The 27,978-nt window shown below is 40.1% G+C and overlaps 1 protein-coding gene across 6 annotated transcripts in view; it reads left to right on the top strand.

The window, feature by feature from the left end:
* The window catches only part of CNBD2 (cyclic nucleotide binding domain containing 2), a 62,350-nt gene that overhangs the window by 13,429 nt on the left and 20,943 nt on the right, over positions 1–27,978 (top strand). For 5 of the 6 annotated variants that reach the window (XM_081291112.1, XM_081291110.1, XM_081291111.1 and 2 more), the window contains 8 exons: positions 2,074–2,127; positions 3,587–3,750; positions 7,576–7,732; positions 8,225–8,376; positions 11,738–11,876; positions 20,123–20,237; positions 23,726–23,903; positions 25,219–25,339. In XM_081291112.1, coding sequence (XP_081147238.1) covers positions 2,074–2,127; positions 3,587–3,750; positions 7,576–7,732; positions 8,225–8,376; positions 11,738–11,876; positions 20,123–20,237; positions 23,726–23,903; positions 25,219–25,339 — 1,080 coding nt within the window. Of the gene's footprint in view, positions 1–2,073; positions 2,128–2,832; positions 2,981–3,586; positions 3,751–7,575; positions 7,733–8,224; positions 8,377–11,737; positions 11,877–20,122; positions 20,238–23,725; positions 23,904–25,218; positions 25,340–27,978 lie in introns of those variants that run through there. The other variant, XM_081291109.1, reaches the window with a different exon arrangement.

Here is a 27,978-nt window from a genome sequence, read left to right as displayed (position 1 = left end):
ATCCCAGTAGTAGATCAGGGGTCTTTTTGGCTCAGAAATGGTGAAAATTTGGTCACCATTCTGTTAACTTGACCTGGTTCCCTGAAGATATGTCATGTCATTACTGTGTTCCCATTGGTGTGTTCCCAGGCTTTAGCATTTCCCCAGCTAATACATGGAAAAGCCCTGCCCATTTTCTTCTTGTGCCAAGAGTGATTAGACCCAGAACTCCTCTCCACCCCTCACATCTTGTCCAAGAAATTTCCCACAGTGATTTCTGAAAGATAGTGGCTAAAAAGGAGAATGAGGATGGTAATTGGGGGAGTAGGAAGGTAGCCTTCTGTTGGTTTCTAAGGGGTAAGCAGGTGATCTAACTGATGTGTGTGGTAGCTAAGTTAAGATACAGCAGGAAAGCCAGCCCAGTGGCATATGTCTGTAATCCCAGCAGCTTGGGAGGCTGAGGCAGGAGGATCATACGTTCGAGGCCAGCCTGAACAACTTAGCAAGACCCTGTTTCAAAATAAAAAAGGACTGGGAATGTAGCTTACTGGTAGAGTGCCTTCAATCCCTAGTACTGGGGTTGGGGGGCAGGAAATGGATAGATAGATAGATAGATAGATAGATAGATAGTAGGGTGTAGAGCTTATGAGCCAGTTGGAGAAGGAAGATATGCCCTTTCAAAATATATTCAGGTTTATCTATTTTTAGATATGCTGGACAAGCCAAAGAAATCTATAGCCACATGATTTGGGCCATTAGACAGGGAAGAGATGGAATAGAAATATAATCTGAGAGACTCACGTTTGCTCCCAGGAAGGACAAACTGATTCTCAGGGTGGCGTGCTGTGGTGAAGCAATGAGCCCTGGAGATCAGGAGGCTCCCCAGGAGATGCAGGCTGCTGCATGCTTAAGTTGGAAGCTAAACACCCAGATTTAGGCTTAGCATGAAGCTAAACCTAACCACATTGCCACGCGGAGTGACTTTGGGCTGAGCAGAAGCTTTGCAAGGGCAGTCTACCAGGGGTCAGGCGGAGAGCTAGGGACCAGAGCACAAAGTAAGGTAGACAGCCAGAGGCTGGTTTTCAGTTAAAAGTAAATCGATATTTTAGAGCATCACCACTTCTTTCAGTGGCCTCCCTGAGAAGCATTGCATGGATGCAAAAATGCTAAATTGTGGTAGGGTGAGGAGTATGCAGGGATCTCAGCGGGATGTAGGGAATAGTATGAGATATACCCCTAGAAGAATGAGCAGCCGGTTTGACCCAGAATGATGGTCAGGGCCTTGTTTTTTTCCTTCCCCGCTTTCTATTTTTCTCTACTCTCCACATCCTCTATCATCTGTCAGAAGGTAGGGTTGGATTAGCTCATCCCTGAGATATGTTACCCCTTCTCCTGGCCATGCTCCAGGAAAAGCCTTGGGTTCAGATCCACCTGACCCACTTATTTGCTGTGAGGTCCTTTAAAAAGTTCCTTCACTCACCTCAAGCCCAAAATAGGGCTTTGTCCTAATGACTAAACAGAGTAAGGTAAAAAAGGTGTGTCATGCTTGGCTCACTGTACACATTTTACAAAGCTTGCTTCATTTATTCCTTTTTATCCCTGCTCCTTTTCTATATGTATTTTCTTGTTTGTTTTTTTCTTTTCCCTCTTCCTTTTCTCTCTTAATCATCTATTTTCTCTGTACCCTTTCTTCCTTTCTCTGCCTTCACAATAATGTTGATGGCTGTGGCTGGAAAACAGGGTAGTGCTGAGTTAGGGCTTTTTTTTTTTTTTTTTGGTACTGGGGATTGAATCCAGGGGCACTCTTAACCACTGAGCTACATCCCCAGTCCTTTTTATTTTTTGAGACAGGGTCTTTTTATATTGCTGAGGCTGGCCTTGAATTTGCAATCTTTCTGCCTAAATCTCCTGAATTGTTGAGATTATGGGTGTATGCTGAGTTGAGGCTTTTTACATAGAAGGGCCAGCTGGTAGGGCATTTCTTATTGCTTCCTGCCCACTGTAGTGATTCAGGTACACAGAAGGATCTCAGATACAGAATTCCAGGAGTAGTCTTACTGACTCTCCTTTCTCTCCCTGCCTCATTTCTTTCAGAAAAAGAAGCAAGGCCGAATTATATTTGATACCGAGGACTTTGTTGCCGAGGAGGTATGCACACCTGTAATATAGTGGGGTGATGTTCTGTTTGTATTATAGCCAAAGAAGCACTAGGTATCAAGAGAGCTGGTTTTGGTCCAGACTCTGCCACTTATCCATTATGTCACCTCTGAGCCACTTTACTTTCCTCATCTATAGATGATTTTAGTGACCTTGTCCAGCCCTGGCATTCTAAGACTGTGAGCACTTCTGAACCTGTTGTCACTGAATAACTGAGTGGAACCAGTTGTCACTGAATAGCAGAGTTTCTGGGTTTGGACTCATGGGAAAACAGAAGAAAACAAAATAGGATGTGAGAGACCCAGACAAAGGAGAAGGAAGCCAGGTGGTGGAAAAATTCTTGACCTGAGTGAGAATTCTGGTTCTGTGATGAGCACTCTGAGAGATGTCTGGAACACCTGCCCCCATATGGGTGTTGGATGCCCTTTATGTTTTTTCATTCTGATGAGGGAATGGCTTTATATCTGTGTGAGGCTTTACACTGTGTGACTTATTCTCTAAATTTCAGGCATCATTATTATCTTCCTTACTTCTACCCACCAAATCTTAAATGTTAAATTAAAATTAAAATTCCAGTTTAAATTTCAAGGAAACTACATAGTTATAGGAAGATTTGAAGTTCTCATTAATGCAGCCTAACTTGACCCTAGTCTTAGAGTAGCCATGTTGATTTTTCTCTCAGGGAAAGAGGAAAAAACAGAACCTTAAAATTGGTACTAGAACCACCTGTGCCCATCCTTGTTCTTCCCCTCACCCTTTTGGAGCCAAAGTATGGTTTCTATTGCCTGCTTCTCCTGGACATAATCTTATTTCTTATGTCCTCTCATGAATGAAGCATAATCAGGTAAGTCTTCCAAATTCTGTATTTCTTTAGATTTCAAGACCAGCCAGTGTCTGACATTGGGCATTGAAGATTACCCAAGTTTTATGTGGGGTCCTGTCTGAGAGCCACAGAACTCTAGAGCTGAGGGCAATTCTGGGCAAAGCAGTTGATGGATAGAAGAGGGCACACAGGGAAAAATCCATTGTTATAGGCAAGGCTTATAGGTGGCAATCTAGTGAGTCATGTGTGATTAGTTCCAGTACTGAGAACATCTTGACTAAGACATGAGCAAAGTTCTCTGATTACCAATGTGCTTGTGCTGAAAGGATGCTACAGGGTCCCTGGAGTCTGAGGAGCCCAAATTGCTTGGGAGTTTTGAACTTTGGCATGTGGCAGATCTGCTCATAATTCTGCCTGAGTATTTTCATTTTTCAAATGGGCATAATGATTCTTGGACTGAATGGGGATGCAGTGAGATGAGTGTGTAAGATGCTTGTCCCAATGTCTGGCAAACCCTAAGCATTCAGTATATGTCAGCCATTATTGTATGGGGATACAGGAAAGCATACAAGCAGGAAAGTGGGGAGAAACTGCTTGTCCTCTGTCACTCTGGGCCTCTCTCCTTAGGGTCACTTCCCTCCAAGGGCCATTCAGATCACGCAGAAGAAGCCTTCCTGGAGGACAGAACAGGAGATCCAGGCTCTCTGCAATGTCCTACAGGTTGTGGATAGCTACCGGAACTACACAGAGCCCCTACAACTGCTCTTGGCCAAGGTCATGCGCTTTGAAAGGTCAGAGAGGGGCATACATCTGGCCCCTGGGCTTGGGTGGGACTGGGCTGGGCAGGAAGAGCCTGACTGAGAAGGTGTGGCAGGTTCTACCCACCCCTCTGAAAGAGTATCAGCAATGAAGTCTGTCAGTTTTCCTGGGTGCTTACTGTTATGGTGACAGCACAGCTTATTTTATTCACTTACTGAATCTTAGATTTAACGAGCCATTGAATCTGAGGAGGCTTTAGGAAGAACCTCTGAAAGTCCATTTCCTTCATTTGTCAGATGAGGAAACTGAGGTCAATGAGGGAAAAGACTTATCCTAGATACCCAGTGTCTTAGTCCATTTAATGTTGCTAATAAAAATACTACAGACTGGGTAGTGATCTAAAAAGGGAGGGGTCGTAGTCTGATCTAAATTCAAGGGGCCACATCTAGTGATGATGACCTTCTCTTTGGCAAACTCCCAAGGAATCATATGGTGAGAAACTGGGAGAACATATTTATATTTTCCCGGCTCTCTCATAAATCTACCAATATTCTGTCATGTTGACTCCATCTGTATGACTTTATCTAATCTTTTCCCCCTGTGCTGGAGATCAAATCTGAGTCTTGTACATACTAAATGCATTCTCTACCACTGAGCTATACCTCCATCCCAATCTTATCTAATCTTAATCACCATCCAAAGGCCTTACATCTAACCATCATAGTAGGATTAAGTTTCTATCCTCTTATTACTCCACATTGGAATTAAGCTTCAACATGAATTTCAGAGGGGACAAAAGCAAATTTAAACCAGAATTTGTACTAGATAATAAGAAGCAGAGCTGAAACTCAAATCCAGGCTTTGAAAGCCAGAATGGAACACAGATGATTATGCTGTATATCCAGGTAGGTCTTAGAATAGGGTCTGTGAATTTCCTTCTTTTTCTTTTTTTTTTTTTTTTTTTTTTGGTACTGGAAATTGAACCGAGATGTGCTTTACCACTGAGCCACATCCCTAGTCCTTTTTATTTTTTTATTTTGGGACAGTGTGTCACTAAGTTGCTGAGCATCTAGCTAACTTGCTAAGGAAGGCCTTGAACTTGTGATCCTCCTCTCTCAACCTCACAAACTGCTGGAATTACAAGCATGGGCCACCATGCCCATGGGATCTTAATTTTAATGACCAAAAAAAAAATCTTTATTTTCATTAATCTCTAAATGAAATTTATCAGTGTATCATTTTCTTCCTTTTTTAAAAAAAATGCCTGTTTAGTTTAGATGAACACATAGTATTTATTTATTTTTAATGTGGTGCTGGGATTGAACCCAGTGCCTCACACATTGGAGGCAAGCACTTTACCACTGAGCTACAGCCTCAGCCCCATTTTCTTCCTTCTAAAAAGGTAAGCAACAACATACTTTTTCATTAAAGAAATTTGATTTTTCACATCATGTTCCAGTTATGGCAGATTTCTTTTTTAAAAGTGTGTGTGTGTGTGTGTGTGTGTGTGTGTGTGTGTGTGTATACGTATATACACATGTATATGTTTAGTTGTAGATGGATATAATACCTTTAGTATTTATTTTTTATTTATTTTTGTGTGGTGCTCAGGATTGAACCCAGTGCTTCACACATGCTAGGCAAGCACTCTGAGTTACAACTCCAGCCCTATAGCAGATTTCTTGAAAAATAATTTATGTTCACATCTTTAAAATCAAGGTAGTCATTTATCTTCTGCTAGATCTTGTTATTCACTGCTTTAGCAAAGATACATATATTGTTATACCCAAAATTTGGGTTTTTAAGAATATTTGTCAGCTGTCACTCTGCTGGATTTTATTTTACATACTTAAAACATCATTCTATGAAGATTTCACCAGACTATCAAAGGTCTGTGACACAAAAACTACCATGTAAATAACTTGTACTAAAGAAGTCTAAGGGGTGGGCATGTGGAAATATTGCCATTTCCAGGACATCTCAATGGCTTCATGGGGCAACCTAACAGAATATTTGAGGTTAGGCCTATTTTGAAAATCCAGGATATAAGATTATTATAGTTCATAGACATCCTCCTTCATGCTGGTCAGTCTATGACATAAACACAAGTCAGCTTTTTTTATCACTGGTGCAGGATACTTTATGCCCAGTGATGTTCAGGGCAAAGCTGGCTTGGTCACAAGTTTCAAGAGGAGATAATTGAACAGTTTGACTTGTAGATGGAGGTATGGACCAGAACATTCCATGCAGAGAGGACCATTTGCTTTGTTCTAGTCCAAGGAAGAAAAGTAGGTTACCACTGTCTATAAAGACTCCACAGCAGAGTGGTGCCAAAGGTACTTTGCTTGAAGCTCAGGAATTTGATGCCCCATCTGCCCCAGTGTGATCTCAGCCAAGCCACTTAACTTTTCTGAGCTTCAGTATCTTCATCAGAGAAATAAGGATGATAATATGGATTTGATTGAGATGGTAATAAGATCTGGGGGAAGATCAAGCAAGTGGTGATCATTAAAGCCCTCTGATGGTTGTTGATTATTTCTGGAACTGGAATTAGCAGTTTAGATAGGATTCTCTCCCATTTGCAAATCTGAGAAAACAGCCCAAGGGAATGCATTGGTGGCTATGAAAAGTCCTGGGATGTTTCTTCAGCTTCAGGCTCAGCTGGATTTAGGGACTCAGTGTTATCAGGATCCAATGTTTTTCTGTCTCTCTCCCTGTCTCTTTTTTTTTTTTTTAAAGAGAGTGAGAGAGGGGAGAGAGAGAGAGAGAATTTTTTTAAGAGAGAGTGAGAGAAGAGAGAGAGAATTTCTTTAAATATTTTTTTTTTTATTTTTTAGTTCTCGGCGGACACAATATCTTTGTTGGTATGTGGTGCTGAGGATCGAACCCGGGCCGCACTCATGCCAGGCGAGCGCGCTACCGCTTGAGCCACATCCCCAGCCCTCTCTCCCTGTCTCTTGATTCTTCATTCATATAAATCTCCCTGTCAGGGGCTAGAGTTGAGGCTCAGTGGTAGAGCACTTGCGTAGCATGTGTAAAGCACTGGGTTTGATTTTCAGTACCACATATAAATAAATGAATAAAATAAAGGTTCATTATTATCTTTAAAAAAAAAAAAAACTCCCTGTCAGTCACCCTCTCCCCTCATCCAAGCAAGTTGGCTGCCATAGTCATAGCTTCTAACTTCTATCCAGTCTTACTCCAGTGGGAAAAAAAAGAATACCTCTTCCCAGTCACTCAAAGTCATAGCCTTGGCATTAGTTCTTCCTGAACCAGATTGGCTTTTCCTGAAACATCTGTGGGGTCTGAGTTTAAGAACTAAATCCTAGTTTGCTCTAGGCCAGGGTACTTCTATCCTAAGGGTGTGCAGTTGGGTAGTAAGCTACTGGGGATCATAATAAGACTACTGACCTCTCTCTTTCCAGACATGCTCATTTGTATCTTACAGATAAGAGAAACTGAAGGTCAGAGAGGGACCCTGAGCTTCCCAGTGTCACACAGCCAAGGTCATACATAGGATTTGGATGCTAATCTGACTCCAAAGGGCTCATAATCATTTAGCTTCTCTGTTAACCCATCCATTGCTTTCACGTCTCTTTATTACTCAACTGCTGTTCACTTAGCATTTACCATGTGTCTAAGCACATACAGCATGAACAAGTCTGGCCAAGGCTCTGCTGTAAGAAGACTTCAGTCTAACCAAGGTAGGCAGCTGGTTAGGTATTAGTGAAGGGGTCTAACTTGAAGGACAGGAACTGGGCTGTTCTGAAGTTTCTTCTAGTCCAGAGCTAAGAGCACAACCAATTCAGAGCTTTTCCCTCTTGCTACCGGGTCAACTGGCCATGGTTTTTTCCCAGGTTTGGCCGTAGGCGTGTGATTCTCAAGAAGGGACAGAGGGGTAGCAGCTTTTATTTCATCTATGTGGGTACAGTTGCAGTGACTGAGGATGAAGATGGCAGCAGTGCCTTCCTAGACCCCCGTCCAACATTGCTGCACAGGGGCAGCTGTTTCGGGGTAAGTCCAGGGGAAGAGTATGGCTTCCTGACCTGGGGTTAGGAGTGTGGCAAGAGTCTTGCTCAAAATTCTTGACCAGGCCCTGTCCTGCCTCACACTCTGTGCAAGTCACTGATCCACGTGGGTCTCAGTGTCCTTACATGTCATATATATTATGGGTGAGTTGGACCAGGTAATGTCCAAAGTTAACCTTTTTGTCTCATGATAAAGGAGCATGTTCCCCATATAACCTCTCAGAAATTCAGTGACAGGATGGCCTCCATGAGGCATCTCCAGTTTCCTCGCTGGCCTATTCAGACCTGTTGCCTCATTTTCTACAAGCAGCAAATGAAGAGTGGGGCACAGTGAGGGAACAAGCAGGAGTATGGAGGAGGCCAATGAGCCTGCATTCTGGGGAGGAAAGAGTTCAGGGGGAAATGGAAAATGTGTACAGGGGTATGAGCAGGACACTGGAGGTGCTCACATGTGCCCTTATCTCTAACCACCCAACAGGAAATGGGCCTTCTGAATACAGGAACAAGGAGGGCCACTGTGGTCTGCTTTGAGGACACAGAGTTCCTGGTTGTTGACAGGGAGGATTTCCTGGCTAATAAGCTGGATGAAGAAGTTCAAAAGGATGCTGAGAGTCGGTTTGAATTTTTTAGGTAACTCCATTCAACATTTTTCTACCCTTCTTTGTTTTTAGTGCTTGCCTTTGTCCTAGGCATGATGGGAAACAGACAAGAATACATAATGAAGATTGAGTTCTTGTTGGGTCAGGCAGGGTGCCAAGAACTTTGTACCACTTGTTGCATCTAATCTTACATTTAAACCCATGAGATTGTTTCTCTTACTTTCCTCAATTTATGGAAAACCAAGTTTCTCAGTTTTATGAGAAAGCCAAGGCTCAATTTGATGATATGCCCAGCGTGTCTGATTCAGAAGTCCCTGAGCTTCACTAATTCACACCACCTTTCCTTGACCCAGAATAGAAAGGATGCTCCATCTGTGCTTCTCTTGCTTCCTGTTTCTTTAAAATCCCTGTCTATACTGTAATTCTTTCGTTGCATGATAGTTTCTTTATAGCTTATATGCTCCATCAGACTATAAGCAATGTGGTGGCCAGGACAAGATTTGTCTTTTTCACTGTTGTATCCTCATGTTGTCATGGTGCCAGACACATTAACAAATAAATATTGAATAAAATGAATAACAGGATATAAATAATTACAACCACGTGTGGGTGAGAAAGTACTATAGGTACTCTATATAACAACCTAAAAGCAGAACTCATATATAGCACAAGATTTTTGTTTTGAGTACTTTCTGAAAGACCACATAAAGATGTATAAACTAAACCTTATTTGTTCTTTGGTTATTTGCTTTTATGTGGAAGAGAGGAAACCCAAATGACATTATCTGCACTGGCTGTGAAAATACAGGTTGCAGGGTTGCACAGCTATATGGAAGTGTTCTGGGCAAAGGGGTCTGGTCTTCTTTGAAAGAGGTAGTGTCAAGAAGGGTATGGAGCCTGGAAAAATGGAGAATTAGTTTTGAAAGGAGATGAAGTTCATCTTCTGAAACTGGAAAAATATGTCTGACTTCCAATTTCAGCTCCTAGGCTTTGTATTAGTCAGCTTTTCATTGCTGACATTGTTGACATAACATTGTTTTCTGACAAAAACAAGTTGGGGGATGTGGGGGAAAGAATATAGAAGGTCATTGGATTAGGCAAAGAAGAATGAAGGGAAGGGAAGGGGGTGATGGAAATAGGAAAGACAGTAGAATGAATCGGACATAACTTTCCTATGTTCATATACAAATACGTGACCAGTGTAGTTCCGTGTCATGTACAACTACAAGAACGGGAAATCATACTCCATGTATGTATAATAAGTCTAAATACACTCTACTGCCATGTATATCTAAAAAGAATTTTTTAAAGACCTAAAAAAAAGTTAGAAGAGGCAAATTTTATTTTGGGCTCACCATTTCAGAGATTCAGACCATCATCAGAAGACTCCATTGCTCTGAGTCTGAGGTGAGGCAGAACACCATGGCAGAAGGGCATGGCAGAGGAAAACCACTCAGCTTATGGCAGCCAGGAAGCAGAAAGAGAGGTGCCAGGGATAAAATAAAACTCCAAAGACGAGCCCCCAGTGACCTACTTCCTCCAGCTTTACCCTACCTGCTTATAGTTACCACCTTGTATAGTAGTACCTTCATATTATTAATCCATCAAATTGGTTAACCATTGATGAGGTTACAGCTCTCATAATCTACTCATTTCAACTATGAACATTTTTGCACTATCTCACACATAAGCTTTCAGGGACATCTCATATCCAAACCATAATAGGCTTGTTAAAAGGAAAATTCCCTAGACCAATTAAATTTAGTAGAGATTATTTGAATAAAGCAAAACAAAAGAAAAACAGTTTGTAAATCAGGCAGCCCCCAGAATCAAAGTGGGTTTTAAGAACTCTAGTCACCAGTATGAACAGACACTATTGATAGGAAAGCAGAAATGAGGCATAGAAAACTGGCTATACCCTAGTCAGTCATCCAGTCAATTGAATACATTTAAAATAATTATCTACAGTGTAGTAAGTTAACTGGCTAATATAGGGCCTTCTGTACCCAGCTAAAACTTGGTTATGTAATTAGACTTTATTGGGTTGGTCTGTCTATCCATTGTAGGAGCCCAGTCCAAATTCTTTTTAGATATACATGACAGTAGAGTGTATTTAGACATATTATACATACATGGATTATAATTTCCCATGGCCTTACACAAATTCTGTTTAACAGGCTTATCAGTGATGTGACTCTGGGTAGTTCACTTCATTTCTCTGAGCTTTAGCCTTCTGTTCTATAAAATGGGGGTAATGATTCATTGTAAAAGGGGGTAAAGTTCATTGTAAGGATGGAATGAGATGATCATGAGAAGGTTGTGGTCCTATACATGGCACATAGGAGGTACTCTTCCTGTGGTGGCCCTACTTTTCTCCTGTCTCTCCAGGCCCTTGTGCCTTTGAACATGGCACTAAACCTCTTCTCATTGGCACTAGAAATGAACTCAGCACTTTTGAGGCCTGAGTTATCTTGAGTTAACCTGAATTGACTAATGTAGTCAATTCTGAGCCCATAACCTGTTGGGACTGAGAACAGCCTGATGGGTCACATATGAGGGAAGGCAAGCCCATAACTAGTGATACACAAGGTCAGGGGAAGAAGCTATCACTGTAGGATAGGCCTTCAACCACAGGGAACAACTGGCAAAGAGGAGAGTTCAGATGTTCCTGTTTACCCAATCTAGAATTGAGTATTTGAAGCCATAAAGGCAGAGGGAGATGGGTTTGAAGCCAAAGGTAGGACCAGGACTGCTGGGCAGGGCACCAGATAGCCTGTGAGTTGAAGTAAGGAACTATCCTGGAGGATAGTCCTTGGAATGTAGGGTTAGCTTAGTGAGCCACGTGGTTGGGATGGAACAGCAAGGATGGACTAGGGGAGGAGGTTCCTGAAGGGAGGAGCAGAAATGAGAAAAACAGAGAGCTGGATCACCCAGAGGTATCTGAATAGCAGCAAAGGAGGGGCACTTATCTAGAGGGGAGGCCTTGAGAAGATGTAGAAGATTGGCTGTGGTCTAAGGCACGGAGTGGGTGGTGGTAAAATCTTCCACCTAGATATTTCAAGAATGGAAGAGTGAGGTGAGTTCCCTTTCTGGAGAGTATTAAGATCTGGGAGCCTTGTATGATAAAGGGGATTTTTTTTTTTTTTTTGGTACCAGGGATTGAACCCAGGGGCACTTAATCACTGACCCACATCACCAGCCCATTATTCATTTATTGAAAATTTTTTATTTAGAGATAGGTTTTTTACTAGTTGCTTAGGGCCTTGCCAAGTTTCTGAGGCTGGTTTTGAACTTGCAGTCCTCCTGCCTCAGCCTCCTGAGCTGCTAGGATTATAATCATGTGCCACTGTGCCCAACAAAGGTGATGAATTCTAACAGCCATTTCCCCTCAGAAAGCTGGATCTTTTTCAATCGTGGTCTGATGAGAAGCTCTGGCAGCTAGTAACCTTGGGGAAGATAGAGAAGTACTCATATGGGCAGCTGATCGAAAAAGACTTTGTTGAGTCCTCCTTCGTCATGTTGATCTGCAAGGTGAGAAGTCTGGGGTTGGAGATGAAGCTGGGAAGTGTGTATCCAGCATAGTGGCCTGTGGCCAGACAGGCAGTGTTTGAGTCCTGTTCCTTTTCTGACTTACCATGTCCTAGCTGGAACAGGCAAACATCAACTTCACATCGTGTTGGATGTGAAGGATTGCTGTAAACTTTAGGATATATAGTAGTACCCTATTATGGGGGGGAGATACATTCCAAGACCTCCAGTAGATGTCTGAAACTGTGGATAGTACCTAACCCTCTTTGTATTGTGTCTTTTCCTATACATATGATAAAGTTTAATTTATAGATTAGGCACAGTAAAATATTAACAATAATCATAAAATAGAATAATAATAACATACCATAATGAAAGTTATGAGATTGTGCTCTATTAAAATATGTTATTGTACTTATGTAACTCTTACTGTGATGATGTGAGATGGTACTTTTAAAAAGCTCTTTATAGATTCTCTTTAGCATATTTGAATTACCAGCATCACTTCTCTTCTGCTTTGAGACTATTATTAAGTAAAATAAAAGTTATTTGAACACAAACACTGTGATTCTGGGACATTCAATCTGATAACCAAGACAACTTACAAGTGACTAACTGGGTAACATGGAAATGCTGGACAAAAGGATGGGTCACATCCTAGGAAGAACAGAGCAGGACGGCAAGAGATTTAATCATGTTACTCAGATTGGTATACAGTTTAAAACTTACAAATTGTATATTTTTGGAAATTTTCATTTGATATTTTTATACTATAGTAAACTGTAGGTAACTAAAACTACAGATAAGATCTTTGGCCATGCTTTACATGCTTTAAATCATTCCAGTCTCACAATAACCCAAAGAGGTTAATATGGTCATTATTCCCATTTAATAGAGGAGGAAACTGATATATGGGAAGGTAGAGTGGCTATCCAATGTCACACAGTAGATGTAGTAGGGTTTTTGTTGCTGTTGTTGTTGTTTTTTCAGCACAGTCTGTGACTCCAAAGCTCTTCTCAGGAGCTGGGATTTGAGTTGACCTGTCATTCCTTACATGTTAAGCCACTACAGATATTTGTTAAGTCTTTGCCAAGGTCATGACACATTAGTACAGGATCTGAAGGGCTACAGAGAGGAAAAAACTGGTTCTCTCTTTTATATAATCTCCTCCACTAGATCAGAGCATAGACAAAGTTGTCAATGCCAGTACCAAGCGACAGGTGCAAACTGAGTTCTAAGAATTCAGAAGAGGGAACTCTCCAAAGGCTGGAGGCCTTAAGTCAGGCTTCCTGTAGGATGTAAGGAAGATGATGAGCCTTGAAGGTATTGAACCACTGGACAAAAGGAGGGGGCAAGATTGGGTGTGTACTAGAGTTGGCTTATACCTGCCTGTAAGAACTGATTGTCAAATTTTCAGAGTTGGTAAACACAGTACTTATTAAAATTATATAAGCCTATAATTAAATAAATTATATTGGAATCAAAGGTATTACCAAGAACTCACCATTCTCTAATATTGCTACATTTTACTATTATCTATGCTCTTTAGGTCATGTCGTCTATAGCTGTATAGTAGAAGTAACTTTATAATTGTGTGCCTCTTCCCAACTCCACATTCAGTAACTCACATTGCTAACTTAAAATCAGGCATGGTGGGGCTGGGGATGTGGCTCAAGCGGTAGCGTACCTGCCTGGCATGCGTGCGACCCGGGTTCGATCCTCAGCACCACATACAAACAAAGATGTTGTGTCTGCTGAAAACTAAAAAAAAATAAATACTAAAAAAAAAAATTAAAAAAAAAATCAGGCATGGTGGTACTATTTATACAGTGAGAATCAACAAATACCCTAAGTCAGGTCTGGTATACTGGTATACATTCCCAATATTTTATTCATCATGGAACTTACATCTTTGGTGAACAAGTGAAGTTCTGAAATACGTAGTGTTAAAACTAAAACAAGTTTCAATGTAATGAATATAATATATGTGAAGATGGGAAATAGTTAAATAGTAGATCACAAATAAGATTTAGTACCATTAAACTTATTGGGAAGGGTGGATTGGGATGCAGTTTCATTTGTCAAATCATAGTTGAACTTCAACTATAGTTTGGTCATCAATACAGGAGTCCAGCCAGTATTCACAAAAGCATCCTTAAGAATTGATTGGTTATATGGAATTGCCAGTAAGACTGTAGTATATTTTATTATAAATTGTGGTGATACATCACTTATATAGCAGTAAAATTTACAAACATTGTTATATTTTTCCAGAGAGCCAAGTTGTTAAACCTACCACACCACTAGGAGTGTGTTATTCTGGGTTCAGTCCTGGAGAACAGAATCAAGTTTATCTAATATAAATAGAAAGGCATTTTATTGCAGGATGATAAATTGTAACAGATTTGCTGGTGGGTGGAGTGGTGGGGAACTATAGAAACAGACCATGAACTAAAAATGACTCCAAGACAACTCCAAATCATAGGCCAGAACTGGACTGTCACAGGTACTACTGCCCTTGCCATGTTCAAGAAGCCACTCCTGCAGGCCCCACCTCCAGTAACAAGTGGATTGCTGGTACCTCCAAACTCAAACGTGGTCCAGATACACTGAATTGGTGGAACCCAAATCACATCCAGAACATTTACTTCAAGGAAGCTTGGGAAATTAAAAGAAAGATTGGCTTTCATTCTCTACAAATTAAAAAAGAGTTGGGCCTTTACAAAGGGAGGTGGGATGAGGTCATTGCCAGCTGAGGGGAATAGTGTGGAGCCATGCACACAGTAGGAATATGCCTGGGGTTTACCTAAGTTTGGAAACTCCTAATGATCATCTGAGGAGAGGTGGGAGATGGGTTGAAAAGTCTAGAATCAGAGAACCCTGAAAGCCAACTGAATAATTCACATTTTTTTCTCCTCTCTGTTATCTTCTACTACTTTACTAAAATTTTAAGGTAATCACCTCTGCAGCCATGAAATGCCACAGATCCCCAGACAACTCTCCTTTTTTTTTTTTTTTTTTTTTTTTTTGTACCAGGGATTGAACTTGGGGGCACTCAACCACTGAGCCACATCCTTAGCTCTTTTTTGTACTTTATTTAGAGACAGGGCCTCACTGAGTTGCTTTAGCACATGGCTTTTGCTGAGGCTGGCTTTGAACTCTATCCTGAGCCACAGGGATTGCAGGCATTACAGGCACAAGACTGGCTTCCTTTTTTTTTTTTTTTTTTAATATTTAAATTTTTTTGGTACCAATCCCAAGCCTTCTAAATGGATTTTATCAGATTTTTTTTTAATTTTGTATTTCTTTGGTACCAGAGATTGAGCCCTTTACCACTGAACTGGATCCCCAGCTCTTTTTAATTTTTCACTTTGAAATGGGGTCTTACTAAGTTTCTGTTGGTGTTACTAAGTTGCTGAGGCTGACCTTGAACCTGTGATTCTTCTGCCTCAATCCTTCTGAGTCACTGGGATTACAGGTGGGCACCACCATGCCCAGTTTCAGCTCTTTCCATAGAGCCAGAATAAATTGAGGGGGGGATGAGTGATGAGGAATATAAAATTCAAGACTTCTTTTAATTAGTATGTTGATTACATTCAAATTAGCACATAGATGGGGGTAGTTCTTAATCTGTTTTTACCTCTATTCCTTTATCTGTAAAATGGGACCACTCACCTCATAAATTCTGGTAATGAAAATTAATTTAGCACATACTTACTCAGTTAACATTCATACACTAATTCATTGGTTCTCAGTGACTAGACCATCAGCATCACTTGGCTATCAGCATCACTGATTAAAAATGCAAATTCTCAGGCTCACACAGGGGTTATTACATCCAGAACTCTGGGAGGGAGGGCTCAGTAACCTGTGTCTTAACAAGCCTTCCAGATGACTCTGATGCACACTTAAGTTGTAGAATCCCTAATCTAAGGGAGGTGTTTTCAAATTTTGGTAATGAAGAAAAGGCTTTTTTTTTTTTATGTGGTGCTGAGGATCAAACCCAGGTCCCGCCTGTGCTAGGTGAGTGCTCTACCGCTGAGCCACAATCCCAGCCCCCAGCCCCTCAGGTGCTTTTTATTTTTTAATTTTTTAAAGAATTTTTTAATATTTATTTTTTAGTTTTTGGCGGACACAACATCTTTATTTGTATGTGGTGCTGAGGATCAAACCCAGGCTGCACGCATGGCGCTACCACTTGAGCCACATCCCTAGCCCCCCTCAGGTGTTTTTTTAAAAGGCAGATTCCTATCTCTGCAGAGATTTGTTCATTACTGTGCAATCTGCAGTGGAGTGAGTGCTACAGGTGATTCTAATGGAGAGGAGCTTGGGCTTCATTCTGATAAAAGAAATACAGAGGTCACAGAGTGACAGCAGGTTAGGGGGTTCTTATTTCTTAGCCAGCAGATGAGTTTGGTTTGTCCTTTTGGGTATATTACTAAAATCTGATTTAATCATTCATGTGAAGCTTGTACATAAACATTTTGTTCACTAACTTTGAAATTCAGAAGATCAGAAAACACCAGGATGTATTCTGGTATGGCCCACCATGGTTGGAACTGAAAAGTGCCTGTGCCATCTAAAAGGACTTCTCTTTTTTCTCACTTTTATTTCCTGCCTGGTCATTGCCTTGAGTGTTCTTCCTCTGGGAGGGAGACTCCGCAGTCCTGATTACTGTACTTTACTTATACTGCCACCAGAGGGCGAAATCAAGAGCTGGGCATCCTTCGGACTGCAGAAAGTCGGAAAATGTGATTTCCTGCTGGCGTCATAAATATAATGTCCATAATCAATTTGTTCTGAGTAGCTTATCATTTGGGGACACATGGTAAAACTGATCTCTCCACAGATACTGCTGCAATTTTAAGACCCACAAGAGACTTTTCCAAGAGCAAACTGTTCTCATTTTTTGTAGTTCCTGGGTGATGAATGTTTGTTGAATGAATGTTGAGTAAAGATCCAAGCACAATGCCTGGCATATAATAAGGCTTATTAAATGTTTATTCCCTTCTTCTTCCTTGCCAACAGTAATCTGTCTTGAAACTTGCCCCTTTATAATGTGTCTCCTAGAGTTTCAACTAAATTTTTTTTAAAAATAGGAAATTAAAAAAGAGATGACATTTCTTTCTAACCTGTCAGATTAGCAAAGATTAAAAGGATTGTAAAAACCCAGTGTTGGCAAATATGCAATGAACTGTTTCATGTACTGTTGAGGGAATAAACAGAGCTTATCTTTGTGGGAGGCAGTTTGGCAATGTGTATCAAAATTTAAAACACACATACCTTTAGGAATTATTCTCAAGAAGATAATAAAACATGGGTATTATTTAGGATATAATTCTCAAGTCTCAGGAGTAATGAACCAAGGTTTTCTCCATTACACTACTTGCCCATAGCAGGTCATCAGGGAGGTCTTGCTCCTTTTGGTCACTTAAGGGCCAAAGCCACTGGAGACTCATAGACTCATGCTTGCATGATCAAGGAAGCATAGACATTCTCAGGAGAAAGGAATGTTGAGAATCAGCAGTGGGGCTAGGGTTGTATCTCATGGTAGAGTGCTTACCTAGCATGTGCAATGCCCTGGGTTTAATCCCTAGAATAGAGAAAGAAGAGAGATGAGAATCAAGCACTGACCTCTAAAGTTTCCACTCAAGAGTATCATGAGTCCTTTTGCTAGAAAATCTAAGAAAATTGACCCAAGCAAATAAAAAGGCTATGCCCTATGCCCAGTTCATCAAAGGGTTAAAAAGTCCAATCCTGCCATGTGCCTTCGAGAAATTGAGTATTTGTAAACTGCTTTAATGTCCTCCTGTAGGACACAGAATATTTGTTAGAATTGCTCTCTGATACAGGCCACAGAAGCCAATTGCAAGTGGCTTATTAAATAGTAATTTATTTTTCTCATGTAATAGTCTAGAATGAAGCATTCTGGAACTAGAACAACTGTTCTAGGAAGTCATCAGGATTTCAGGCCCCTGCTAGCTTTTCCCTTCCTGATCTCTAGCTGTGGCTTTCTTTTCTTTTTTTTTCTTTTAAAATATATTTTTAGTTGTTGAAGGACCTTTATTTTATTCATTTATTTGTATGCAGTGCCGAGACTCAAACCTAGTGCCTTCGCACCTGTGGCTTTCTTTCTTTCTTTCTTTCTTTTTTTTTTTTAAAAAGAGCAAATAGGGTATTCGAGCAAGCATGAAAGGCAGAAGGGTGGGAAGTGTGAAGATCATTTTTTTTTTTAAGAGAGAGTGAGAGAGGGAGAGAGAATTTTTATTTATTTATTTTTTTTTTTAGAGAGAGGAAAGGGGGGGGAGGGAGAGAGAATTTATTTATTTATTTTATTTCTCGGCGGACACAACATCTCTGTTGGTATGTGGCGCTGAGGATCGAACCCGGGCCGCACGCATGCCAGGCGAGCGCGCTACCGCTTGAGCCACATCCCCAGCCCAGAGAGAGAATTTTTAAAAAAATATTCTTTTAGCTGAAGATGGACCCAATATCTTTATTTATTTATTTTTATGTGGTGCTGAGGATTGAACCCAGCACCTCGCGCATGCCAGGCGAGCGCGCTACCGCTTGAGCCACATCCCCAGCCCCTGGCTTTATTTCTAATGTTCACAGTATGGCTGTTTCACCACCAACCATCACATTTGAGTTTCAGGCAGAGGGAAGGAGAAGGACAATAGCTTTCCTGGGAGTCTTATCTAGCAGTCTTTCACTTATATTTCATTAGCTAGAACTAGGTCATTGGCACCCCACTAGAGGAGTCTGGGAAGGTGATTGAGTTCTCTCCCCTCCCCATTTAAACTTGGGACTTTTCTGTCCTAAACAAATTATAGTTGTATATAATACTGACCAATTGAGACAATCAAATATGAATCTTGAAAAAAATGTTTTCTAGAGAAATAACCTATATGCAGTAAGATTTCAAATCTAAACTATACAACTTGGTAATTTTTTGCATATGTGTTCACCAATGTAATCCTTGCCCCAGGCTAGCTAAAGAACATTTACAGCACTACAGAAGGCCCCCTTGTGCCCTTCTCAGACAGAATTCTCCCATGGAGATAACCACTCTTATGACCGGTGTCATCACAGATTGCTTTTGCCTGTTTTTGAACTTCATATAAAATAGAATCAAACAGTTTGTACTCTTTGCATTTTGATTGACTTCTTTTGCACAATTGAGTATTTGTTTTTAATTTTATAAACTATAGTATATATAGAATAATATCCAATCATTAAAAAATCATGATGCATAAAATATTTTTGGCATGAGAAGATGTCCTTGATATATTATTGATCTTCCAAAAAGGTTACAAGAGTCTGTGTTACATAACTCATTTATGAATATTTGTATGTTTATAATTCGTATGTGTTCATAGAGAAAAGTTTGAAATAACATTTCATAATATATTGCTACTAGTTATTTCTGGGTGTTAGGATTAATGTGGTTTTAATTTAATCTTATTCTGCTTGGTTGAATAATTTTATTTAATTTTGGAATAATTTTAAATTTATAGAAAAATTTCAAGAATAGGACAAAGAACTCCTGAAAAACTGCAATCCAGATTCACCAGTTAATATTTTGCTACTTTTGCTCTTATATGTATTTTTTTCCTCACCTGAAACTTTTAAAAGTTAAGTATCATTCATAATACTTAAATGATTATTTTCTAAGATAAAAATTAACTACAGAATAATTACCAAAATTAGAGACTTTTTTTCAGGGGTGGGGATACCAGGGATTAAACTTACAGGCATTTGGCCACTGAGCCACATCCTCAGCCCTATTTTGTATTTTATTTAGATACAGGGTCTCACTGAGTTGCTTAGTGCCTCGCTTTTGCTGAGTCTGGTTTTGAACTTACGATCCTCCTGCCTCAGCCTCCCAAGCCACTGGGATTACAGGCGTGTGCCACCACATCGGCCAAAATTAGGGACTTTTAATGTTTATAGAATATATAATCTGGAGTTCATAATCAGTTTCACTGACTGTCCCAGTAATGTCCTCTGTGGTGATATTTTTTCCCCAGTGCCCGCCTTGTATTTAGTTTCTATGCTTCTGTAGTTGTTTGGATTTTTTCTGATAAGTAAATAACATTTTTATTAAGGAAAAAAAAACATGAAACAACTTGCATTAAGCAAATACAACAAACTGGGGTAAGATGCAATATAGAGAGCTTATCTTTAAACCCTGGCTTGCCTAGAGTATTGGGGTTTAATCCTTTGTTTGTGACCTTTGGTGTGTCCAGGGCAGCTGTGAAGTCCTGCGGCTGATAGACCTTCAGACCTCCCCTTACTATTACAAGTGGATCTGGCAGCATCTGGAGTTGATAGATGACAGACCTCTAGGGACTCATCTCAATGGTAAGCCAGATGGCCACCTCTGGAAGCTGACAGCCACGGTAAGGGAGCCCCTGGGCCCTATTCTGGTTCCAGTTCCCTGTCCCTAGATTCCTAAACATCTAGATCTTGGGATAGGGTTGTAGCTCAGTGGTAGAGCACTTGCCCAGCACATGTGAGGCACTGGGTTTGATCCTCAGCAGCTCATAGAAATAAATAAATAAATGGGGGCTGAGGATATAGCTCAGTTAGTAGAATGCTTGCCTTGCATGCACAAGGCCCTGGGTTCAATCACCAGCACCACCGGGGGGGAGGGGAAAGGTATTACGAACATCTACAGCTAAAAATAAAAATGAAACATTTAGAGCTCTAAGAGCCAACAGGTTGTCTGATTCTACCAGTGTCAAAACCTGGTCCACAGACCTTGCCTCCTTTCTAGCCTTCTCTCTTCCTCTCTGCAGGTTCTGCCATGTAGCCATCAACTCTTTGCCTCGCACATACTCATCCCTCTTTTTGCCCAGTTTTCTTCTGCTTTTTAGATTTTAGACTAAACATCTTTTTTTTTTTTTTTTTTTTTTTTTAGAGAATTCTCCCTGATTTCTCATGCTGGATCAGCATCTTCTTTTCATCATTGTATTCCATTTAAATACCCTGTATTTCTCTTCTGTCATATTTAGCCCCACTGAAATAATAGCATTGAGTCTAAAATGGTTCTTGAATATGTTTTTCCCTAGAATTTAAGCTCAGTAAGGATTTTGTATTCCTAGGGCCTAGGACTAGCCTGGCATCTAGAGGCTAGTCAGAAGCAACTCATAATCAATGGATTAACATATCCTAGGTGCTACATTCCAAGTTGCAAAGTGCGCACACACTACAGAGCCTTATCCAAACTCGTGTGTCTGCTCATAATTATGAGGAACAGGTATCAATCACTGAGTTCTGATTATTTGTGAAGTATCCAGGTGGCTGTTTCTACATATTACATCATTTTCATAATAGCTTTTCAAAAAGACATGATTGTATTTTTATTTTACAGATTTGAAAACCAAGGCTCAGAAAGGTGAATTTCTTATTTAAGGATCACAAAGGATAAAAATAACAGTGGAGAACTTCAGAGTTCTGGCCTGATTCCAAATTGCAGACTTTATTCTTCATAAATATCTCCAGTCTTTCTCTTTCTCCATTCCCACTGTTGGACACAGACATTGTCTGATAATAGCCTATAGAACTGGCCAAGGTTCTGACCAGGTTTCCTTATTCAAGGGCAGGATTTTTCTATTCACATCTCAGTTATGGCATTTTCCTTTCCTTTTCTAACCTCTGGAGATTTTTGTTTTGTTTTGTCTTATCCACTTGGGTCAGAAACCCCAGCCCTAAGACGTTTGTAATGGTTCAGGTGTTTTACATCTTACCTTGGACTAAGTACTGACATGCTTCCCACTAATCCTTTTATGTTATAATTTCGGCATTAACCTGGGCTCTTCTCCCCAAGGATCACCTCACAGATGCAGCCAAACCTCCTAAATTCTAATCTTAGGAGGTCTGGCTATGGGGAGGCTAACACAGGGAGACAAAGGAGAAAGGTGGGGAAAAAAAGCTTGGAACCGAATCCCACTTACTAGCTGGGTAACTTTGGTGAATATTCAAGGTTTCAGACCCTGGTTTCTTTGTATCTATCATGGCTAATGTTGTAGTTAAGATGGCGGCCTCAGGAGCCACATCACTTATGTTTGAATACAGGATCCTTCTCTAATTATCTGTGTTATGCTGGAAAAGTGACTCTTTGACCCTATGCATTATTTGATTCAAAATACATTTTTAATTTTTTTTATTTTTTAGGTGTAGATGGACACAACACAATGTCTTTATTTTTATGTGGTGCTGAGGATCGAACCTGGGTCCCACCTGTGCTAGGCAAGCACTCCACCCCTGAGCCACAATCCCAGCCCGATTCAAAATACTTCTAAATTTCCCTTTCGATTTCTTCTTTTTGAACAATTGAGTGGACACAACATCTTTATTTTATTTTTATGTGGTGCTGAGGATCGAACCCAGCGCCCCTGCACATGCCAGGCGAGCGCATTACTGCTTGAGCCACATCCCTAGCCCAGTACATATATTTAAAATGTGTAGTTCAATGAATTGTGATAAATCCATACCCCCACGTAACCACCAAAGCCAAGTTATAGAACATTTTCATTACCCCAGAGAGTTCCTTGTGCCATTTCCCAGTTAATCTCCACCTCTTGCACCTGGCCGTAAGCAACCACCAATATGCTTTCTGTCACTATTTGTCTCTCTTAGAGTTTCATAAAAATGGAATTATGCCATGTAAACTCTTTGTCCTACTTCTTCATTAAGCATAGTGTTTTTGAGTAGTTGGCTTGCTTTCTTATTTTTAAATAGTATTTCTTTGGAGATCTTTTCAATAATTTGCATAGAGGTCCTATTGTATGCTGGTACTGTGCTAGGCATCTCATACTTTATTGGCAACTCTTAAAATAACCCTACCAAAGCTCTAAAAGAGATTATGTGACTTGTCCAAGGTTCTGGGACAAGTCATCCAGTCATCCATTTATCTTTTATTGCTCTTCCTGCCCCAATCTGAAAGCCCTGTTTGAAAGCTGAGATAAGTGTTATCTATTAATCTGAAGATATGAACTTTTGTTTTTTAAAGAGAGAGGGAGAGAGAGAGAATTTTAATATTTATTTTTTAGTATTTGGTGGACACAACATCTTTGTTTGTATGTGGTGCTGAGGATCAAACCTGGGCCGCACGCATGCTAGGCGAGCGTGCTACCGCTTGAGCCACATCCCCAGCCCCAAGATATGAACTTTGAATCAAATAGATTTGAGTTCAAATCCAAGCATCAGCCCTTTTATCAGTGATTGAACTCTCGGTTCTTCATCTTATGTCTAATTAGGCTAATCGCACTTGCCTGGATGAAGTGGCTAGAAAAGGTCTAGCACAGAGCCAGCCATAGAGGGACATTACATAAAGTCCATGTATTGCACGTTTATTTATTTATTTATTTTGGTGCTGGAGATTGAACCCAGGGGCACTTAACCACTGAGCTACATCTTCAACACCCCCCTCCTTTTAGTTGCTGATGGACCTTTATTTTATTTAAATGTGGTTCTGAGAATCAAACCCAGTGCTTCACACATGCTAGGCAAGCACTCTTACCACTGATCTACAACCCAGCCCATCCAGCCCATTTTTTAGTATTTATTTAGAGACAGGGTTTCACTGAGTTGCTTAGGGCCTCACTAAGTTGCTAAGGCTAGCTTTGGACTTGTGATCCTCCTACATCAGCCTCTCAAGCCTCTGGGATTATAGGCATGTGACATTGCACTGGGCGAAGCCACACATTTTTTTCTTTTCTTCTTAATTTCTTCATGTACCAGACTATGCAGGCAGGTTACTATGCTGTATTTCCACCACCAACAGCACTACCACTGTCATATATGCAAAGGCCCATTAATGTGCTTTTCTGTGCTTTCTCTAACAGAAATGAATCCTATAATGAGATTTAGGGAATTCCAGATCAAATCATATCCTCTACAGGACTTTAGCTGTTTGAAACTTCTACATCTCCAGGAATCCTGGAAGCAACAGGAGACAAGCTTCAATAAGACAATCAAAACCTCAGGAGATAGTCTCCCCAAGTTGCTGGGCCCGAAGATCAAGTAAGCTCAGCTCTTGGCAGATAGAGGGGCCCCGATTGTGGTTATAAAGGGGGGGCGGATATGACTTCCTTGGCAGAACATCAGGGATGCTGAGGCAGAAATATAAGTGGCAGATCCAGGTTATTCTCAAAGGAGTAGGTGTGTCCCTGAGGCAGCCTAGACAGGTCCTAGGCTTAATACCCAGGCCTTGTATTCTCTGCTTCTAACAAAAAGGTACACTTTAAGAAGTCAACTACTTCTTTTATCAGGGCCTCAGTAACCCATTTAAGGAAGAGGAGGCAGAAGGTATCTTCTGTATCTGTGTGTTGTTGGGTCTTTTCTCTGAGTTTCTTCAGAAAATTCTACCTAAGGGAGGCAGAAATACAGCTGTTTACTGTTTATCAAAGGAGTCTGTTCCATTTTCAGACAGCTTTTTTAAAAAATATTTTTTTTAGTTGTAGATGGACACAATGCCTTTATTTTATTTTATTTGTTTGTTTATTTTGTGGTGCTGAGGATTGAACCCAGGGCCTCAAATGTGCTAGGCAGGTGCTCTACTACTGAGCTACAATCCCAGCTCCTCAGTCAGCTTTGACTGTTAGAAATTTTTTCCTCTAGGCTGGGCATGGTGGCACAAGCCTATGATCCCAGTGGTTCAGGAGGCTGAAGCAGGAGGATTATGAGTTCAAAGCCGCCTCAGCAATTTAGGCCCTGAGCAACTTAGCGAGACCCTGTCTCAAACTAAAAATAAAAAGGGCTAGGGATGTGGCTCAGTGGATAAGCACCCCTGGGTTCAATCTCTAGTAGCAAGAAAGAAAAAAGAAAAATTTCTCCCTCCATATGAGCTTTGAATCTCATAGACTAGAGCTGCAACCGGTTCTTTATTGGATAAATAAACTCTGCCTAGGGCTGGGGATGTGGCTCAGCGGTGGCGCACTCGCCTGGCATGCGTGCGGCCCGGGTTCGATCCTCAGCACCACATACAAACAAAGATGTTGTGTCTGCCGAGAACTTAAAAATAAATAAATAAATATTAAAAAAAAACTCTGCCTAGAAAGAAGTCTAATAAGTCTGGCTTAGCCATATAGGATCATCAACCCCTTCACATAACAAACTTCAGGTGTTTAAAGGGAACCTCATATCTTTGTTTTTCAAGTCTTCTTCCTATTACACTTCTAATCCCTGACAATGGGCTTGATTTTTCTTACATTCTGGAAGGTGTGTTCTTCAGGAAGGGAAGCTCTCAGTATAGAATAGAGTAAGGGCTGATTATTTAGGGTCTCATGAACTGGCTGTGTTATAAATGAGTTCTCTTTAACAAACTGTCATGTTTCAGATCCAAGCGTGCTCAGTCGATCCAGTGTCCCATGGTTAATACCCAGTTTGGTGAGCTCCCCAAGGAGGCTGTGGTGGGGGCCTACATGAAGATCCACACTGTGGAGGAAGGAGAAATTGTGGTAAGTGTACAGAGAGCTTTGTTCATGATACAGTGTGTAACATGAATGGGCTAAGAGTGTTGAATATGAAAGTAAAGGTTTAGAAACACCCTTCTCTGTATTTAATGAGATTAAGATATAATGTTGATTTTTAGCCAAATGTGGTAGCATATGCCTATGATCCAAGTGACTCAGGAGAATGAGGCAGGATGATTGCAAACTCAAGGCCAGCCTCAGCAATTTAGTAAGACCTTATCTCAAAAAATAAAAAAGGCTGGTAGTATAGCTCAGTGATAGAGCACCACTGAGTTCAATCTCCAGTACTGCACCAAAAAAAAAAAAAAAAACCACAAAAATCATTGATTTTTAAGATATGATAAAAGTATTGTGGCTCTTGTTTTTAAGGAGTTCTATATTGAAGAAATGCATATTAAAATATCTATAAATAAATTGACATGCCAGCTGGGAGCTTTAGAATATCCAAGAGTGTTAAGGCAAAGATGTTGCCTCTCATCACTCCTATTCATCATTGTATTGAAAGTCTGAGCCAGTAGTACAGTAAGACAAGAAAAGGAAATAAAAAGGTATACAGATTGAGAAGAAAGAAAGTTGTTTTTGTTTGCAGATGATATGATTGTCTGCGTCCACAGTTCCAAAGAATCCAAAACACTTCTGAAAGTAATAAGAGATTATAGCAAGATGGAAAGATACAAGGTTAATATATAAAAATCAGTTGCTTTCCTTCTACCAGCAATGAAAACTGGAACTTAAAATGAAAACCATTTATAATAGCACAAAATGAGGGGCTGGTGTAGTGGCTCAATGTTAAGAGTGCTTGCCTAGCATGCATGAGACACTGTGTTTGCTCCTCAGCACCGCATAAATGTCCACCTAAAACTAAAACTAAAAAATAAATATTTAAAAAAAATGAAATGGATAGGTATAAATCTAACAAAATATACGCCAATCTACGTGCAGGGGCTGGGGATGTAGTTCAGCAGTGGAGTGTATGCGTGGCATGCACAAGGCCCTGGGTTTAATCTCAACAACACACACACATACACACACACACACACACACATAGAATCTACATGCTGAAAGCTATGTAACTCTAATGGAAGAATTTAAAGAAGGCCTAAATAAGTGGAGAAATATTTCTGTATTCATGGATTGGAAGATTCAGTATTGTTAAGACATCAATTTTTATTTTATTTAGAGATAGGGTCTCACTGAGTTGCTAAGTGTCTCACTAATCTGCTGATACTGGCTTTGAACTTGTGATCCTCCTGCCTCAGCCTCCCAACTTACTGGGATTACAGGTGTGCACCACTGTGTCTGGCTAAGAGTGAATCTTAAAATATGCAATTTTAAAAGAATCATTTAGGAGGTCAGTGGATTTCAGGAAGGAATGTGGACTATGATAAGAAAATCTAACATTACAAATGCATGAAACATCCTGAAGAGGTTGGGGAAAAGGGTATTAACATTAAGTAACTTTGGAAATGAGTGGAGTCATTACAATTAAAGGTAGAGGCTAGGGTTAGAACTCAGTGGTAGAGTGCTTGCCTAGCATGTGTGAAGCCCTGGATTCAATCCTCAGAACCACATACAAATAAATAAATAAAGTAAAGGTATTATATCCATCTACATTTAAAAAAAATTTAGGAAAAATATTAAAGGCAAAATGAATTTGTATGTGAACCCTGTACTCTAGTTGATAAGGTTGTTTCCCATGTAGGTATGTATTAATAATCCTGATATTACTACAGTATATATTAAAGTGGATCAATTAAGTAAAAACTGGCAAATGGTGGGATCTAGGTTTTTCACTAAATGAGTAGAAATTTACAGATGAGAGGCAGCTAGAAGGATCCATATGATAATGGGTTAAAGACATCAGTATGAATTCAAATTTAGCTCAGATACACTTACAGATGGTTACATATAGAAATATTTATCTATGTGTGTGCAAATTGATTGAACCCAGGGCCTTTCACGCACTAGATGAGCACTCTACTGCTGAGCCACAACCCCAGCCCCATATGGTATTTTTTTTTATAATGAAAACATTTATATCTAATCTCTTAGGGATTTCCAAGTGTATATACATTATTATTATCTATAGCCACCATGTACAATCGATGTCTTGAACTTATTCCTCCTAACTGAAATTCTATTTCCTTTGACCAACAATTCCCCAAAACATCTTCAACCCACAGCACCAGACAGGCATTCTACTCTACTTCTAGAGTTCAGCTTTTTTTGGATTCCACATATATGTGAGATGTGTGTTATCTTTCAGTGACAGGCTTTTACTTAATATAATGTTCTCCAGGTTCATCTGTGTTGTTACAAATGACAATATTATCTTCTTTTTAAAGAAGTACATATGCCAATTATAGATATTATTCTGATCTATAATTGGCATATGTACCACATTTTCTTTATCTGTTCATCCATTGAGGGACACTTAGGTTGATTTTGCATTTTTTAATAACTTTATTTTTTAAGTTAATTAATTAATTAATTTGTTATGTGATTCTGGAGAGTAACCCAGTGTCTCATATATGCTAAGCACTCTACTACTGAGCTACACCCCCAGCCCTTTGATTTCACATCTTCACTCTTGTGAATAATGCTGCAGTAAACATGGAAAGCAG

Source organism: Spermophilus citellus (genome assembly GCF_964194105.1).
Source record: "Spermophilus citellus genome assembly, chromosome: 4".
Lineage (NCBI taxonomy): Eukaryota > Metazoa > Chordata > Mammalia > Rodentia > Sciuridae > Spermophilus > Spermophilus citellus.
This window is presented reverse-complemented; position numbering and strand designations above follow the sequence as displayed.